General features: G+C 45.9%; 1 protein-coding gene across 1 annotated transcript in view; it reads right to left on the bottom strand.

Annotated features, from left to right (window-relative positions):
• Ttll4 (tubulin tyrosine ligase like 4) overlaps window positions 1–18,352 on the bottom strand; it is a 36,104-nt gene that overhangs the window by 7,096 nt on the left and 10,656 nt on the right. The window contains 17 exon segments of the mRNA NM_001427082.1: window positions 73–158; window positions 535–605; window positions 735–945; window positions 1,519–1,621; window positions 3,494–3,640; window positions 4,157–4,291; window positions 5,035–5,133; window positions 5,415–5,537; window positions 5,848–5,976; window positions 6,141–6,223; window positions 6,307–6,498; window positions 7,350–7,426; window positions 7,756–7,866; window positions 8,280–8,404; window positions 10,885–10,948; window positions 11,306–11,415; window positions 12,250–13,824. Of these exon segments, the coding sequence (NP_001414011.1) occupies window positions 73–158; window positions 535–605; window positions 735–945; window positions 1,519–1,621; window positions 3,494–3,640; window positions 4,157–4,291; window positions 5,035–5,133; window positions 5,415–5,537; window positions 5,848–5,976; window positions 6,141–6,223; window positions 6,307–6,498; window positions 7,350–7,426; window positions 7,756–7,866; window positions 8,280–8,404; window positions 10,885–10,948; window positions 11,306–11,415; window positions 12,250–13,730 (3,347 nt within the window). The 5' untranslated portion in view covers window positions 13,731–13,824.

Genomic DNA, 18,352 nt, shown 5'->3' with positions numbered 1-18,352 from the left:
TCACTGTCCTGATCTGGGGAAAGAAGAGACTCCTCAACTTCATAAGCCTTCTCTTGCTGGACTAGTACTCACCTTGACTTGTTGTGATCTGATCTGCTGACAGCATTTGGTGTCCCATCACCTTTTGAGGCATTCATGAGCGATGTTGGCAGAGACCACTATAACAAAGGAAGCAGTGAGTGTAAGGGGCCAGGCTGAGTCCACGAAGGCATGCTCAGGGTCTTAGGACTCTTGCTTAGCTCTGTCACTCTCATCTGTGAACACAGGATCTCACCTGCTCTACACCACATCATGAATGGAATCATGTGAATAACTCTTGATTCTCGCTCCAAAGATCAGAAAGTTAAGGCTACTGATCACTTTTTGATCCTTCAAAGACAGGCACTAAGGGCATTCTGCCAGTAACTAACATTTTTGAAAGTGAGACAAAGAGGTGGGACTGGGAGAGAAGAAAGGAGGGTACCCAAAGGCCAACCATAACACACTACACTCAGGAGCTGAGAAAAAGCTGTGTTCCTGCACGGCATCACTTACCAGTGGAGCGGAGTCAGAGACGATCCCCGTGTGGAAGCCTTTGTAGCACCAATTCCGAAGCAGATCTACTCCTGGACAAGATGAGCAGAGGCTGAGACTTAATGGGGAACAATCATTGCCCACCTCCTGTCATAGAAACCTATTTCTTGGCCTAATGGGATTTAAATAATGGCCTCCTGTGGGCCAGAAAGGCGTATCACCTTTGAGCTTGTTTCCATGGTACTTCTGTTCCCACTGTGTGGTGAGAATGTTGAAATATCGTGGCTGCTCGAAAAAACGAAGATAGCGAGAAGAGATTCGGGAAGGAAAAATTCTTTCAAATTGACCACGACGAGAAAACTCATCTTCCATCTCCACCAAAACCCGAACGTCATCTGGTGTCAAGACATCCAGCACAGACGAATAGAAGTCCTGTGCCCCAAGGAATAGGGAGAAGGACAATGTGACAAACAATGAGAGACATGAGCCCTGAAACAAGCAGCTGGGGTAGGGAGGGAAGCTCTAGTGCTCTAAGTCTCTTGTGGGACTAAAAGCAACACCTGATCTGATCTGAGGTATACGTGTGTCTAAAGCCAATGGACTGAGCTCCTGGAGGAAGACACTCTTGGCTGGATCCAAAGAACCATTTGGGCTGAGTGGAGTGTGTGTTATTGAGTTAAGGATAGCACCCAGCAGCTCAGATTTGGCAGCCTGGCCCACCTCTCTCATACCCAGACCCCAGACCTGCTTTGAGAAACTCAAGCCTGCTAGGTCTGCAATGGCTCTTGGGAAGAAGTCCAAAGGGTTACAGGTTGATGGTTCTCACAAGAGCGAGCGAGCCAGGAAAACCACCCACTTTGCCAGAAAGATACACATGCTAACAAATGTCTGATATCACATCACCCCACTTCCTGGTAAGAAACTGTAGACAGGAAAGCTGATCTCCCTGAGTGTGGATGCTTCACTGAGGGCTGTTGGTAACTCGAGGGAAGATAAATTTCCTACCTGGTCAGGAACTTTCTGGGTCAGGTAATAGGCTTTCTTCATCTTTTGTGCAGTGAAGTGCTCTGGAGTCATTTGACATTTTTCTCTAGGAGAGCTTGGCAGACTAAGGCAGATGTAGACAAAAAAAAAAAAAACGGGTCAGCAGCTTCCTGTGCTGTGAAAACTCAAGAGGATCTAGTGCAAGACTCCTTTCCAAGCATAGATGAAGACACAAAGAGATACTTACTTGCCCCTTAACTACATCACTCTAAGTGCACTACACTCAGCTTACTACACACAACTAAAGACCCACAATGACCCAAAGCGGCAAGGCTCACTAACCTGACAGAAGAAGCTGCAGTGAGCCCGATCATGGGATGCTTCAGTTAACACTCACTACAGACCAAGCTCTATTGCCTGTAGAACCCTATGCAAGAGACTTCCTCTCTGGTACTTCAGTTTCATTATCCATATCACTATGATTACTATATCGACACACACACACACACACACACACACACACACACACACACACACACACACACACACACTTACTTTAACTTTTTAGTGAAACATAGTCTATCCCTGAAACTCCAGATGGTTAGGAACTCACGAAGTAGTCCAAAACTAGCCTTGATTTCAGGTCAATCCTCCTGCCTTCTGATTTATGGGCCACTCAATGGCTACGGTCACTGAGATATGAAAATGGCTAGAAGGCCAGTGAGATGACTCAGGTTGCTTGCCACTAAGCTGATGACCTGAGTTCAACTTGGGGGACAAGGAAATTCTTTTTCTCAAAAGACAGGACCCAGCATTCCTTCAGTGTTGGAGAAAGACACTCCTTGCTAAAAGAGTCATTCTCCTTCTCTCTAGCAAAGGGATCTACCGGCTCTTTCATTAACCTCTGACTGGTGCTTGCCAGGTCCGTTCTAGCCTCTAGTCTCATTCAGTTGTGCTCAGAAGGCCCACCCAGGCTCACAAGCTCACTCTCCATGAGACCATAGGAACCTTTCCCCATCACTTCTCTCTGCTTCCCTGGGAGAGACAGCCTTGGCACTTCAGAATAAACTTCTCCCTTATATCAGGAGCAGCTTTTCTTTACTGAGCCCATTTTTATCCATCTGGGGCCAAACCTCCATGAGTGGCTTAAGTGAGCTCCCTTCCAAAAGACTCACTGCGCTGAACCAAGCTGCTGACCTAAAGTATATACAGATCATCTGTTTCTGCTGGCTTTGCCTCATTTCAAACTCTAGAATCTACCTCTCCTCATCTCTTGGTTCCTCTATCTCCTAGAGCCTACTGCATGGCCACTATTGGTCAGCAGGTAAGTGCCACCCTGGAGGCAGCCTGCTTTGTCTATTACTACAAAAGCCACACCAAGAGTACCAGAAGCTCCTCTCACTCCCACTGGGTCCCAGTCAAAAGGACAAGGAATGTCTTTCCTCTGTGACTTGGAGCATTTCTGCTTGACAAGGTTCCCATTCTGTTGGGGATGCCCCAGATAGAAATTCTTGTCCCAACAACACTTTATCCACCTCAGCTCAGCTAGTTGTCTCTCACCTCCCCCTAGAACTGCAGCTCTTGCTACAGTCCCACCTATGCCATCTCTTGCTCCCTGCTGTCTTTCCTTGAGTTCTCCTAGGCCTCTCCTTCCTTAGGCAGAGCTCCTCTAAGCCTAGGTCATCTGGGCAACTATGCTTCTCAGTTGGAACCTAAAGAAATTCCCATCTGCAGAACTTTGTTTTATGACCCTCTCTCTCCTCAGATTGTAAACTACTTGCAATCAATACAGATTAATGGCCAAAGACTGTGTGCTCCATTTCAAATTCTCTCATATGGCAACAACTGCAGGGTACTGATGTGGCAGTGGTGTATGGATAGACAGCAGAGGCAGATGGAGACCAACTGGAGAGAGGCTCCAGAACCCATTTCCTCCCCAAATCACACTCGGCTGCTCGTGCTACCATCGCAACCTCAGGGAAGGAGAGAAGCAGACCTGGTGCTGGAACCGCTGGAGCTGCTGGGGCTGCTGGAACTAGAGAGGATATCCTCCATGTTGGGCAGAACAAAGCCTGCCAGGTTCAGGAGATCTCGGATCATTTGGCCTTTGATGCTGATGTCCAGGGGAGAATTGGAATGGAGGCTTCAGGGCAAGAATGCAACACAGGGTCAAAGTAGCACTCCAGGATGATTTGGGCTTCTACACCCAAACCAGCGCTTCCTTACAACAACAAAACTCCAATATCCACATTTGTGGAACATCAACAAATAACCTCATGGTGGCTGGCACACGCCTTTAATCCCAACACTCAGGAGGCAGAGGCATGTGAATCTAAGTTTGAGGTCACCCTAATCTAGAGTTCCAGGACAGGTAGAACTACACAGAAAAAAAATGAATACCCTCAAAGACAACAAGTACCCTTATTCAACTTGGTGAACACACCTGTGCCCTTGGTTTGCTAGAAAATGGTAGGGATCAACAACTTTTAATAACCCTTCTCTAATATTACAGATCCTTAATAGCAAAAATAACCCCAGTGAGTCAGTAAATATAGATCATGAAGGAAGGGACAATATATACCCTGAAGGAAAGACCTTCTTACGTCAACAAGACTATAATGATGAAAGATTCTACTGAGTAACTAAAAATACCACCTACCTTGGAGAAATGTTGACTTCTAGGACCCAGGGTTTCAGGTTCTCATCCAGCATGATGTCAAAACCAAAGAGCTCATGGCAGCTATAGGGGCGGCGCACATATAACTTCAGTAGGTTGGTCACATAGGGCTCTGACCTGCCGGTGAGGTGTCTTCAATTAGGAGAGCAGAAGCAACTTTCTCTCTCTCTTTTTTTTTTTTTTTTGGTTCTTTTTTTTGGAGCTGGGGACCGAACCCAGGGCCTTGCGCTTCCTAGGTAAGCGCTCTACCACTGAGCTAAATCCCCAGCCCCGCAACTTTCTCTTCTAAAGTGCCTCCTCAGAGCCAACATGGGGATACATGCATGCAATCCCACACTTGAAAGGTAGATGCAGAATGGTCAGGAGTTCAGGGCCAACTGTGGCAGTATCTGACCATCTTAACCACAAGCACTACCCCTTCCCACCCCAACAGTGGCTCTTAAGGGATGCACCTGATCTGAACCATCACCACCTTGAGATGCTTCTATAGGTTCATATATTTGAACAGTCGATCCCCAGTTGGTGGAACTTTTCGTGAAGGATTAGGAGGTGTGTCCCTAGGGGTGGGCTTTGATGTTTCTAAAGTCCAACCATTCCCAGTTAGCTCGCTCTGCCTTGTGCTAACTTCCTGGAATCCTAAGCCCTAAAGTAAATACTTCCGTTTCTAAGTCGCCTTGGTCATGGTGTTTTATTGCATCAACAGAAAATAACTAACTTTCTAAGAAGACTTTAACTCTTCTTCTTCCTACCCCATCCTCAGAACTGAAACGCAATGGGCACAGCAGAGAGCACAGCAGAGAGGCAAGGAGAGAACATGAGGCTGCATGGAGCACCCACACCTAAGCAGCACTGTGACTCACGAGATGATGGTTTTGACAACAACATCCTTTATCTTTTCCCAGATGGCATCACTATTGACTCCTTTCTGGCTCAGATAGTTCCACAAAGCCTTCAGCGCCCTGCAGGTAAAGGGCAAGTAACTAATTGGTGTTATATCCTAAAAAGGAGTGACGAGAAGAAAAAAAAGGAGTGGGAGGCATACAGATACTTCTTTGTATCTCACCAATGATATTTTGTAATAGGAAAGAGACACACGTGAATGCAAACAGACCAATTCTGAAGTGACAAGCACTTACATAACTTCCAGACTAATACTCAGCGACTGCCCCAAACCTCCCAAAGGCAAAGCCCTTCCCAGGTTCAAGATGGGAGTCTGTTAGGGACACACTGCCCTCAGTACCATTTGTGGCCTTGGCATGCAGTCTCATCAGCATTGGCCTGGTACTCTGCATTCTTTTTATTGACACTGTAGTTGGTCAGGTGCATGAACTTGTTGCTAAGACTCTTCATGGAAGGGGAATACCTGCAAGTGAGAAGAACAGCAGAGCAAGACGGTGAGAACAGAGAAGCATCAGGCCAAGCGTCTCCCCAGGAAGGAGATAAAGGATAAGTGCACAAACACGTTCAGTTCCTGAAAGGCCAAGGTAAGGAAAAACAACAACTAATCATCTCCTCGGCAATCTCAGTCCTGCCGGAAAACTTTACCCATTTCCTAGCCTCCCACCCTCCCCGCTACTGACAAAAGCCACCTTCTTGTTAGTTTTGCTCAGTGTCCTCCTCCCAAGGAAAGGAAATCCCCAGTATCAGGGGAATGCCTCATCACCAGCACATACTTGCAACTGGCAAAGCGGACGAGTCCATCCGAAAAGAGGTAAATCCGTAGGGGATCATAAGAAGTCACGTAAACATAGATCCGAAGATCAAATTTGCTGCCACTAATGAGGTAGGGCTTGTGTAGATACCTATAGAAGGAAAGGCTAACTTTACTTCCAGCCAGATGACCCTAAACAGATGACAAAGGAAGGACTTTGGCTAGGAGGTCACAAGGTGCAACGCTATAAGAAGGTAATTCAGAGACCAACAAGACAGGAAGATGGAAAGAGGAATATGAGCTAGATGGGCTCACCTCTGTACCAGGAGGGGCCTGCGCTTGGGGAGCTGACTCCATTTGTGAATGACCTGAATGCCAATGCCTCGAGCAGATGCTGGCTACAAGTCAAAGGGGCAGGAGATGAGATCTGCTGTCTCTCCACTCTCATCCCACCATCCACTTCTCCTTTTGCCTCACTTACTGGCTTCACAATCCACTTCTGGCGGCTGCTGCTCTCCCAGGCTTTGCGCAAGAGCTTGGAATCCTGGGGCAAGATAAAGGACTGAGGAAAGAAACTGAACTCCTTCTTGCCAAAACGGCTTTGCATGCGAGACAGGTTCCGCCACAGCCGGTCCTTCCTCCCAATCTGGAAGGAGCCTGGGAAGTGGTTTAGCTGCAGAAGGGACAGAAGGCAAGTAGAGGAAAAGAGGGAGAGAGCAGAGGTGAAACTGTGAGAGGAATAAAATAAGCCCCACGTCATCATTTCAACATCTCCAGCAAATCATGTTCCTTTTTATCTTTTAACCACCAACTTACCTGGAAAGAGTGAACTGATTAAGAAATTGCTTCAACCAGGCTAACCTATGGGCATGTCTTTTGGGGCATTTTCGTGATTAACTATTGATGTGAGCGGGCCAGGACCTTGGGTGGAGCCATCCCTAAGTAGGCAGCTCTGAGTTGCATGAGAAAACTACTGAGAATGAGCTGGTAAGCACTGTTTCTTTCTTCACAGTCTCTACTCGGCTCCTGCCTTGGCTTCACTCAGTGATGGACTATAAGCTGTAAGCCAAAGTAATCCTTTCTGCCCCAAACTGCTTTGGTCAGTGCTTTCTCACAGCACCAGAAAAGTAAACCAGGACAGACATGAGTCACCTTGAGTACAAGGGATAAAGCTGTTAAATATACTTCCCTGTTAGGAAACCACCAGGCTACTAGGGAGTCTAGGGCAGGAAGCCATACTGTTCTAACAGAACCACAGAATCCTTTTTACACATACCTAGCTTGGGGAGTAGAAGCAGTTAGCCATGGTAATGGGAAATACACCCAACTAAAAACAGACATTGTTTGCCTCTCAAGAAATGGACTGAAAAGCCTCTGAGTAGCAACAGGACCCACTGTAGCCTCTCTAGAACATCGCTCTGTAATTGTCCTCAGATAAGTGCTCTTCCCACACTACCCCTCACTACCCTAACAACACCCTCATGGTGGCCTAGCCCAAGGGACAGGCTTCTTGGAAACCCCCACCTTCTGATGCTCTCTAATGGATCGAAAACCAGGAGACTTCATGTGGTGACCCCAGCAGCCCAGCCAGTCATCATTTCCTGCAGAAGACAAAGGAAGTCCGTCTCACAGAACAGCTCAGACTTGGGACAAAACAAGACCTCCCCACTGTACCACCAAGCTGATTTAAGGGATTTAAGAGTTACCATGGAGCTGCCCTACATGAGGCCTTAGGATCAAGACCAGAACAATATTCCTTGGGCTCCCCATTCTGGGCAGCTGGGTGAGCCCAGAGGACTTTCAGAGCTACACCCTTCCATGAAGTTAAAAGCTTCAAGACAGGATCCTCACACACACCAGGACCTCTTCCTGTTCAAAACCCATTTGGCAGGGCAAGGGGGTCAGGCTCACAGTGTGGGGAGAAACTCACTCTTGCTGATTTTGAAGTGCGACCGTCCGATGGTCTGCTTGACAATGTTGGGGGTCACTGTACTCATCTTCCACCGAAGTAGCCTCCTCTGTTCCCAAGGCAGTTTCTCCACTGGGGAAAAGCAAGGCAGGATTGAAGGAGAAGAGCAAGAGTGTCACAGGAGGAGAGAAAAAGATGGCACTGGTGCCCATACCCACCCTTTCCTGGAAAGGCAGATCACTACAAACTATTCCAGGTCATGTTTTAGAGGAGTATACTTTATGGAGGGGCTGTGCAAGAGTGAGGAGCAAAAGAAAGGTTGGAAGGGTAAAGAAACTGGGTAGAGGCCATGAGTTAAGCCAGAGAGATTAGAGACTGAGAAAGGCTAATGAAGGACAGAAGAGCAAAGTCCTCCACTGAACCTACGTCCCTGTGTGAACTGAGCACAGACATTCTGGAGGGCTCTCCCACCTTGTCCCCTTCACCCAAGTTAGTTGGGATCCTCCTGCAAGGTCCTCTGGATTTTGTCATATGGTTATACTTACCTCTTTCATCCCGAGTCCCAAAATAGATGGTAGGGGATACGTTGGGGAAGAGACTGTAGATGAGGGCTGGCCGCACAACTTTCTCATGATTTGAAATAGATTTGGACATCAAATCCACACAGTTCCTGTAATGAAAAATAAACATGACAGAGAATGGGAAAGCATCAGCTTTGAGGTGCTAACAGGACTGCATGAAACTCTGAAAGCATAAGTGTTTGATATTCTGCAAACATGGACTCACACAGTGCTAGAGCTACCTATAGTTACATACACTGCTAAATGTCACCAAGAATCAGAGATTGCCAACACCCTGACAGCATCTCCAATACACCCTGTGAGAAACCACAGGTCAGGGAAGACCCTGAACGAATTCTGAAAGGGAGAGTCTAGGTGAAGACGAGAAGTCTGAGACACTACAACCCAGCAGAAGAGAGAGAGGAGGGCACTGAGAACTGAGAAGAGCACAGAAATGTTTTAAATGAGGAAAGAGCAACAGAAAGGTAAATAACAGCGTAATTTCTGCCTTGTCTTATGCTTTAGATCACGTGAAAAAAATGTGGTCATGTCCTCTTCCACCCTGGACAAGAATCCTAGCAATGCTGGCACTGAATGCTGGCACTGCAGGTCCAGATCTTAGAGACAGAGGGAGAGGGACCCTGACTGGCCAGTGAGCTGTGGAGGCTGCACTGCTGAGCTAGCTCTCCACAAGCATCAGCTGTCAGTCAGATACAAGCCACTGGCCCAGACCATTTCTTTAGATAGCACTGAAAAATGGAGAGGTTTTCTTCTTCTTCTTCTTCTTCTTCTTCTTCTTCTTCTTCTTCTTCTTCTTCTTCTTCTTCTTCTTCTTCTTCTTCTTCTTCTTCCTCTTCTTCTTCCTCTTCTTCTTCCTCTTCTTCTTCCTCTTCCTCCTCCTACTCTTCTTCTTTTTTTTTCAGAGCTGGGGACCGAACCCAGGGCCTTGCGTTTGCTAGGCAAGCGCTCTACCACTGAGCTAAATCCCCAACCCCGAGGTTTTCCTCTTTACATTGAACAAATACGAGCCACAAATATTACTGCAAGATTAGTTTTCACCTTATTAACAACAACAACCCCACAACTTTTAAAGGCTGGGCATATTATCTTACTGTTAAGAGCCCTTGCCTAACAGAGAAGGCCCTAACTAACTAAAAATGTTTGGTAATTTAGCTGGAGAGATGGCTCAGTGGTTAAAAGCACTGACTGGGGATTGGGGATTTAGCTCAGTGGTAGAGCGCTTGCCTAGCAAGCCCAAGGCCCTGGGTTCGGTCCCCAGCTCCGGAAAAAAAAAAAAAAGCACTGACTGCTCTTCCAGAAATCTTGAGTTCAAGTCCCAGCAACCACATACATGGTGGCTCACAACCATCTGTAATGAGATCTGATGCCCTCTTCTGGTGTGTCTGAAGACAGCTACAGTGTACTTATATATAAAATGAATAAATCTGGACTCATGTTATGGGTGGTTTTGTTTTCTTTTCTGCCATTTTCCTAATACCTCTGCCTCTACCTTGCTGGTTTGGTGCTCTAGAGTCAATAAAGCTACTGCCACACAACATGTACAGAGACATGAGCAGCTTATTCATGCTAACCCAGAGGCAGAGCGTTTTCTCAGCTATAGGTAAAGCAGACTGGATACAAAAAAAGCAGTACACTGGGGATGCCCTGACAAACAAGGCTAGATTTTAATTAAAAGTGAGAACAGATATTTTGCACGTGTGAGAGAGAGACAGAAAATGGGGGAGGGGGGGAGAGAGAGAGAGAGAGAAAGAGAAAGAGAGAAAGAGCGCAAGCGCACACACGCTCAGAGGTTAAGAGCACTGACCACTCTTCCAGAGGCCCTGAGTTCAATTCCTAGCAACCACATGGTGGCTCACAACCATCTGTAAATGAGATCTGACGCCTTCTTCTAGTGTGTCTGAAGATAGCGACAGTGTATTCATACACATAAAATAAATAAATCCTTAAAAGCCAATTTTCATTCTTTAAGTATTTATAATGGTGTGTGTGTGTGTGTGTGTGTGTGTGTGTGTGTGTGTGTGTGTGTGTATACATGACTGCCAATGTGCATTCAAGCCAGAGGACAGTAGAGGGACTTCTGGGGACCAAACTCCCACTGTCAGGCTTAGAAGCAAGCACCATTATGTGCTGAGCCACCATGTAGTCCAAATGTGTTTTAAAATGTCTAAAAGATCTATGTCCTTTTACAGAATGACATGCTTTCAATATCTCTTAACACAGCACTCCAAAGTATTCGCTCTATGAAAGAACTTAAATGAATGGGCATGATATTGCTCACCACTAATCACAGCCAGAGGGAGGCAGAGGCAGGCATATCTCTGTGAGCTCAAGGCTAGCCTAATCTACATAGTGAGTTCCAGCACAGCCAGGGCTATGCAGAGACCCTGTCTGAAACAAAAAAAAACAGACACTTAAACTATAGTTTCAACACACAAAACAAACAAACAAACAAACAAATAAGGAGCTTGATGAAGAGTGAATTAGGGTTGTCAGGGCCCGTTAGGAAAATATCGTTACAACCTCCAAGCCACAGAAATGAGCATCTGCCACAGAAGTGCTTAGCACTCACCGAGATATTATTGCCACCGACTCGCTGGGGGACACAACGCTCAAAGAAGAGCACTCTGAGTCTCCTGTAGAGAAAACAGAGCAGTCATCACTGTTGGGCGGGCAGAGGCGGTGCTGCATGTGCACGCTCCTCTCCAAGCCCAGGCAGCTGGCCATTCCTGTAACATCCCAAGCACTGCCCTACCTGAGGGAGCAAGGAGCATCCCTGCTCTGCACTGCATTCCTGGAACTTAACAGGAGAGGCGGTAAGACCAGTAGGACAACAGGGTAGAGACCAAAGTCCCTTCCCAATCCCCAGTTAGGCCCTCAAAGTAATTGACTGATGCAGGTGATAATGTCATCAAGCCTAGCACAGACTGTCATCCCTGCTCCCTAGTAGATGGTAAGCCCTACAGTTGGAAGCAAAAGGATTCCTTACTCACCTTCCTCTTCTTCATTCTCATCATGACTGCAGCTGTCTTCCAAACCATCTCCCAGTTCATCTTCTGAATCTTCAGGCTCCAGCTGTTTTGGCCTGAGGTCAGTAGGTGAACTGAAAGAAAAAAAAATGCTGCCACCCAAGCCAACCCCTAAAAAGTCACTCTGAGTCCCATTCCTTCATTGTCTCCCAGTAACAGCCTCCTTATCACCAATGTGTTACCTCTTGCCTGGACCTCATAAACTACTGCTTAGGTCATCAGAACTTAGGTCTAGCCATAGTTCCTTGGCTTCACAACCTCATCTGCACATCACTATCTTCCATTTTCTTTGAAGTCTCTTAACAGTATATAATATAAAATTCTGCGTACAAAGTCAATGAATATCTGGTAATTCACATGTTCTTGGGATGTTCAGTGGGGCTTGCTAGAAGGTTCTAGAAAAGTAACAAGACACAAGAGAAGGAACCAACTACCTCTGTCTTCCAACTCTGAGTTGCTATCATCCCAGAAATGCCAGGAACCCAGTTTGGTTTGGAGTAAGTAGGAAAGTTAACAGACCCTAAGAAGTGGTACCTGGAACTCTTACTTCCCTCCTGGGAGAGCCTAAACAGGAAGAGGCAAACTCTCCAAAGGGCCTATCAGTAAACATCTTCAGTAGATCAGCCGCAACTTCCCAACTCTACTGTTGCAGCAAAAAAGCAGCCAAAGGCAACAATAGATAAATAAGCAAAGGTGCTTCCCAGGCAAAACTTAATTTTAAAAAAGCAAGATTTAGTCTGCAAGCTAGTTTTCTAATCCCCACCTTACAATAAATCCCTACTTAAAAGTGAAAACTAAAACTTCTAGGACAGCTAAAAAATAAAGCCAACTCTCAGAGACACAGGGCATCAGTGTCTCCAGACTACACAGTACCGCTCCAAATAAACCAAAGAGAGGGTGCAACTTACCAATCACCCTTAGTACTACAAGAGTTCAGGTCCTTGGCTTCCTCAGGTTCCTTCCCAGGCTGGCCAAGATGGACAGAAGAAAGACGAGTGGCCACTTCAGCTACACCAAGAGGCTGGAGGGAAGAAGAAGGGGGAACAGGAGCTCTGTCTTCTCCAAGTAATTGGGGGTCAACTACAGACCCACAGGTAGGACTGGGGTTAAGCCCATGAACATGTGAGGCAAGGAGGTGAATGCTGATCCTTTTGGTACAAAAGACTGTACTGTCCAACCCCAAGGTGTCTGAAGCACCAGGAAGGATCCCACTGTCTAATCCAATATCCTCCTGAGGAAACCGCTGGCCCATCAGAGGTTTCCACCGCCTGCTTCTGTTGAGAAGACCCCACTGGAAGCTGGGGTTCACAAAACAAGCCTGTTCAAACTGGTAGCCTTGCCGTGGCATCTTCTCAAAGCCTTTTGCAGCCAGCTTCCTCACAGCCTCAGTGAAGTGTACCTCTTTAGTAGCACTCTGGGAATCCGTGTTTTCATCCAGGCCACAGGGATGTGCCTCCCTCCTAAAGTTACTCTGACTGCACTGGGAAGAGGCAACACTGGCTGTGGATATGTTGAGGGTGCTAGGGGTAGATGGGGCCATAGGGGCAGTGACATCATCTAAGACGGTAGCAATGCTTTGGGGCACCTTATGGTCACCAGGTTGGGGTACACAGTCTCCGGTACCCCCTGAATGATGCCATGAGACAGGCTGGATCTTGGGTGAGGATACTGGCTTCAGGCCATCTGTGGCTTGTGATAAGGGCACTTTAGTGCTATTTGGCCTCATGAAGGAGTTGTTGTTCAGCATGGGCTTGTAGGAGGACAGTGGAGATGCAATCTTCCCTGAGATGGCAGAGGACAGGCTCTTCCTTGAAGGATTTTCCCCAGCTGCTGCCAGTGAGAGGTATGGATCAGTGGGTGAAGATGCCATGGGCTGGGCCATGGGGAAGACTGTAGAAGATGTGGCTTTATTGGCAGTGACACTGACAGGGAGACCCTTCTGAGGGAGAGAAAAAGATCTTTTCTCTGATGGGTTGGAACGCAAGCAGAAAGATTCCAGTTGCTGGTATGGTTTTTGCCTCACGTTGGTGCGGCGGTACAGCAGAGTATTGCTGAACAAGTCAGGGAGAGATTGCAGGTAACAGGGATTGCTGTGGCCTGCAATGACAGCTGTGGTCCCAGAGCTACATAAAGTGCTAGGGCAAAAGAAATAGGCTGGCTGGGGTGGGACTCCCAGGAGACTGGTGCCCAGCCCTGCTGACAGTGTGCCTACGTGCTTCCTTTCGAGTTTCCAGATTGGCTTCACCTGCTGATGGGCCTGAGACCAGACTTTGACCTCCGAGGGTTTCTCAGATGGTGAAGCAGACACTGTGCCTGAGGGTTGTCTCTGCTTGAAGCTGTTTCCTCGGCGCAGGCCAATACTGTAGTGCTCTGTTCCTGCTGAGGCCATGAGGGGCCCTCATCATAGCAGCATGGCCTCATGGCCTAGCTCAGGTAAGGTGCCACACACCTCTAGCACCAGCCTCATCCTTGAGTCCGTCAGCCTGCAGGGAGAGAAACGATTAGAAACACTGCCAGACTGTGAGGATGGGTCCAATGCTAGATAAGTGATAGGGTTTTCCTCAGCTTTACCAACCAGTCTTAGTCATCATTTGGGGCCCTGGGTGAAGAACACATTTTCAGGGAGCTTACAGTGGCCTTCCTGAGGCCTTCTTAAGATCAAATCTGGTTTTAAGAAGGGCTAAGCCCTTAAAGGTCTACAAGCACAAGGCTACTCATGTATCCATACTCTCAGAAAGTTTGCCTGTCTTCAAAGAAATGTAGTTGTTAGTTGGATAGGATCAGGAACCATCCTCTGAGTGTGTAGGAGAGAGTGTGTGTGTAACCATCAAAGAAAAAAAAAATAAAATAAAGTACATGGTTTTAAAAAAAAGAAAAAAAGCTATCTATCACTATCCCAGACTTGACCTTTTGTCCTTATAAGGCAGGTCTGAAAGCAGCAAAGATCAGTCTGTACTCCCTTCTTAACTGATTCGGAAAGCTCAAAGGCTGTTCAAGAACACATCTCTATTGTTCTGTGCTTCAGCTCTCAACTATTTTTACCTTTACCTTAGGCCTGAAAGAAAGAACGAAACAAACAAACAAACAAGGAAGGAAAGAAAATTCAGACAGAAAGAGCAGACAGCAATTTCATCTCCTCAAGAATCTTGTCAACCATGTAGACTACGAAGTTCCAAACTGTATACTGGCGGGACAACCTGGAATGCAGATGGAACTAGTCATTAGCACCACCTCACTTACAGGAGCTTCATTCTCAGCAGCCATGATGGACTGAGAAATAAGGGAGCAAAAGAGAAAGGCAACAAGAGTGGAGCAGCTTCACCCCAGGCCCCAGACTGTAGTTGGCTGCTCTCTGGGGTGGGGAACCTGCCTTGTATGTCTTCTCTTTCAATATTTCCTCTAAAACAGCGTTTGAACCAGTCTTGTTTCACAACAACTTCTTCAGTATGGAACTCTCTAAATAGACTCACAAAACATTATCGAGTTTTCAAAGCTGTAGGGAAAGGTATCTACCTGCACAACCACACCCACAGGGAAATAACTCACACCTGCCTACTTAATTCTGATCATAGTACTATCCAAGAACCAAGTTCCTGTCTACAACTACTAGAAGGATACCAACACAGAACCTGAAAAAAACATGTGCTGTTGCCCTCAGGCAACAAATGTTGACCCACAGGCAGTCCTTTTCAAGCATACAAACAGGTACAACACAACAGAACAACAATGGTGAGTGGAAAAAACAATGTAAATGCTAAAAACAGTATTGAGGTCAATGTCCTCAAAAAGACAAGACAAAGTACACCTCCACACAAGTCCAAACATGGAAACAGCATATGAGGAACAATTACTCTGTACACGTACAATAGAGAGGCCTAACACTGAAGGAGTTGCACCTTACCGATGACTTTGTAAGACGTTGTGTGTGTGTATGAATACTGGGTACACTCAAAAGGCTAACAATTCAGCTCAGTCCTCTTTCAGGAACCCACATCTTACCCTATCAATGCAACCTGATAGATACACCAACGTAACAGGACACAGGAACTACAGAAATAAAACCCAAAAGCAACTAAATGCCCTATAAAAGCAAACTAATGACTTCACATTCATCTCCATGCTTTGTAAGTTCTAGTGCAAGCTTTCATGAATGAAACATCTAAGAACACTCCATACATTTCTTACTAATACCACAGACAGTCCCACCTTCCTCCACAGCTGTCAGTCCGAACCACTGCATAACTTCCTCTCTGCATCCTACCATGTAATTATGTGTGCCAGGAACACTGAACACGTTGGCCTGACACTCAGACACCAGCTGGTTTGTTCTTTGTTATTTTTTGTTTGTTTTTTGACAGGGTCTCACTATACAGCTTTGGCAATTCTGAAACTCATTATGTAGACCAGAATAACCTCCAGCCCACAGATAATTTGTCTGCCTCTGCTTCCTAGATCAGAATTAAAGGTATATGCCACTATACCCAGATGGTTTGTCTTTTAAGAGCCTAAGGATAAACTCCCATCCCCCTTAAAGTCTAAGGGTGGTTCTCTCCCGGACAATGTCAAGCTGGCAAGCCGGGTCAGCTCCATGGAGGTGAGTTCTCTTCTAACTGATGAAGGTGGGACCAGCACTTATGTCTCTGGAATGATCATTTCCACTCCTCCTCCTCTTCTCTCATAAGGGTGTGTAGGGTAACAACCGGGGGAAGGCCATGTATCTTTAATTGTATGTATGCAAGGGCCAGGGAGGTGAGATGGTCTTTAACCATGACCAAGAGTTCCACAACTCATAAAAGATGTTGGTTAACGTGGCAGTGTATGACGAGCCAGACAAAGACATATCTGCCATGTATATACTTTGCAGACAGTAGCACCATGAACACACAGTAAATAGTACCAGTCCACAACAGTATCACAGAGGTGCCTCAATATGGTTTTAGTTCACAAGCAGTTCCTGGCTCAAACAAGCAAATGGTATTTGCTAAAAGTAACTTCTCTTTGTGGAAATTCCTAATGAAACCAAAACTCAGTGTCATGGGAAGCAGACATTTAGTGGTAATATTCAAGCAGCCCATGTCCTCCATCCTCACCACTGCCACAGGTCACATTTTCTTATGTGATGCGCAATGCCCAGAGGAATGTGATCTCAAACTTAAAAAAGCCTGAGACAGTCCAAATCCTAATAATTTGAGGAAATAAAATTATTTCCAAATCAGTTTGAAAAGTTTCCAAATAGTTTCAAACGTTAACACACTAAAAAGGCTGAGTTCTAGCTAGGTATGGTCTTGTACACCTTTAATCCCAGCACCCAAGAAAGCAGAGGTAGAGCTCTGTGAGTTAAGGACAGCCTAGTCTGTCTATACTGTGAGTTCCAAGACACGCAGGCCCGACACAGAGATCCTGTCTCAAAACAAAATAACAAAGGCTGATGAATTCTGTCATCTGGTCAAAATCCATATAGGCAAATAACACCTGGTGCCCAGACCATACAGACAGCAAATACTCTCACAAGATAGCTTTCTACTGGGTCAAGCCGATCTCTGATGTATTCTCTTGACTTCAGCACACTCTTAAATTTTTAAGTATACCATGGAGACATCCTCCATGTATCTTTCTGTATGCTTTTTTTTTTTTTCTTTTTTCTTTTTTTTCGGGGCTGGGGATCGAACCCAGGACCTTGCGCTTCCTAGGCAAGTGCTCTACCACTGAGCCAAATCCCCAACCTCTGTATGCTTTTAGATTCAGGGGACAGACTGACTTTCTCCCAAGCAAAACTTCAGGATGAGCTACCAAAAGAAAAAGAACAGGGAGGAAGGCCATGCACAGACTATTGGTGGAAGTCTTATTTCACAATACCCAATTTAGCGGGGTGTGGTAGTGGCACACCTTTAATGCCTGGATTCAGGAGGCAGGCTGCTCTGAGTTCAAGGATAGCCTGGCCTACATACTGAATTTTAAACCAGCTGAGCCATATAGTCTCAAAACAAAGACAAATACCCAGTATAGCCAGGCATGGTCTGAGTGTCTTTAAACTCAGCTCTTGGGAGGCAGAGCCAGGCAGAGCTCTGTAAATTCCAGGACAGCGAGGACTACATAGTGAGATCCTGTCTCAAAAACAACAACAACAACAACAACAACAACAACAACAACAAAAAAAAAAACCAACAAACAACTTAGCCTGCACATGGTATACATACACACACGTGGGCAAACTCATACACATAAAAATGTTTTAAGATTAGTCAACTTGGGGGTTGGGGATTTAGCTCAGTGGTAGAGCGCTTGCCTAGGAAGCACAAGGCCCTGGGCTCGGTCCCCAGCTCCGGAAAAAAGAAAAAAAAAAAAAAAGATTAGTCAACTTAAATTTCATAAAAGCAAATTAAGCAAATTAAAAAGAAATTAAATTAAAAATTAAATTTTCTAAGGCTAAAGAGATGGCTTAGTGGTTAAAAGCACTGGCTACTCTTTCAGAAAATCCAAGTTCAATTCCCAGTACCCGAACGACCGCTCACATCCATCTATAACCCCACTTCCAGGGATCTGATGTGTTCTTCTGGTCTCCATTGGCAGCAGCCACACACGGATGTACATGCAGGCAAAACAGTCATATATATATAATTTGAAAAAGAATTTTTCATAAACTCTGTTATTTTCACTTAATTTGCATACTTTTACCCCCCCCCCAAAACCTAAAGACAGGCAAAGGCATACTTATTGTTTCTGTCTATAACCAGAGGATCCAACATTGCCTGATCCTCCAATCAGCACCTTACTTAGGGAGCCAATAAGTGATCTCACCTGAAAAATAGCAGTTTAAATAATCTAACATTTTAAAGAGTCAATAAAATCACATGATTCTTGTCCCTATATATTATTGTTGAGGACCTCAGTGATCTAAGAGGAAGAGGGTGTACAAACACTGATCAGAGCTACACTCTTCAGAGTTCAAGTTTAAAAGAAAACAAGTCTGTTTTTGTGGCTAAGCTCCTCCAGAGAGGTCCAAACAGGAAA

Source organism: Rattus norvegicus, chromosome 9, assembly GCF_036323735.1.
Source record: "Rattus norvegicus strain BN/NHsdMcwi chromosome 9, GRCr8, whole genome shotgun sequence".
NCBI lineage: Eukaryota > Metazoa > Chordata > Mammalia > Rodentia > Muridae > Rattus > Rattus norvegicus.
Note: the sequence above shows the minus strand (reverse complement) of the source record. Positions and strands in the feature narration are given on the sequence as shown.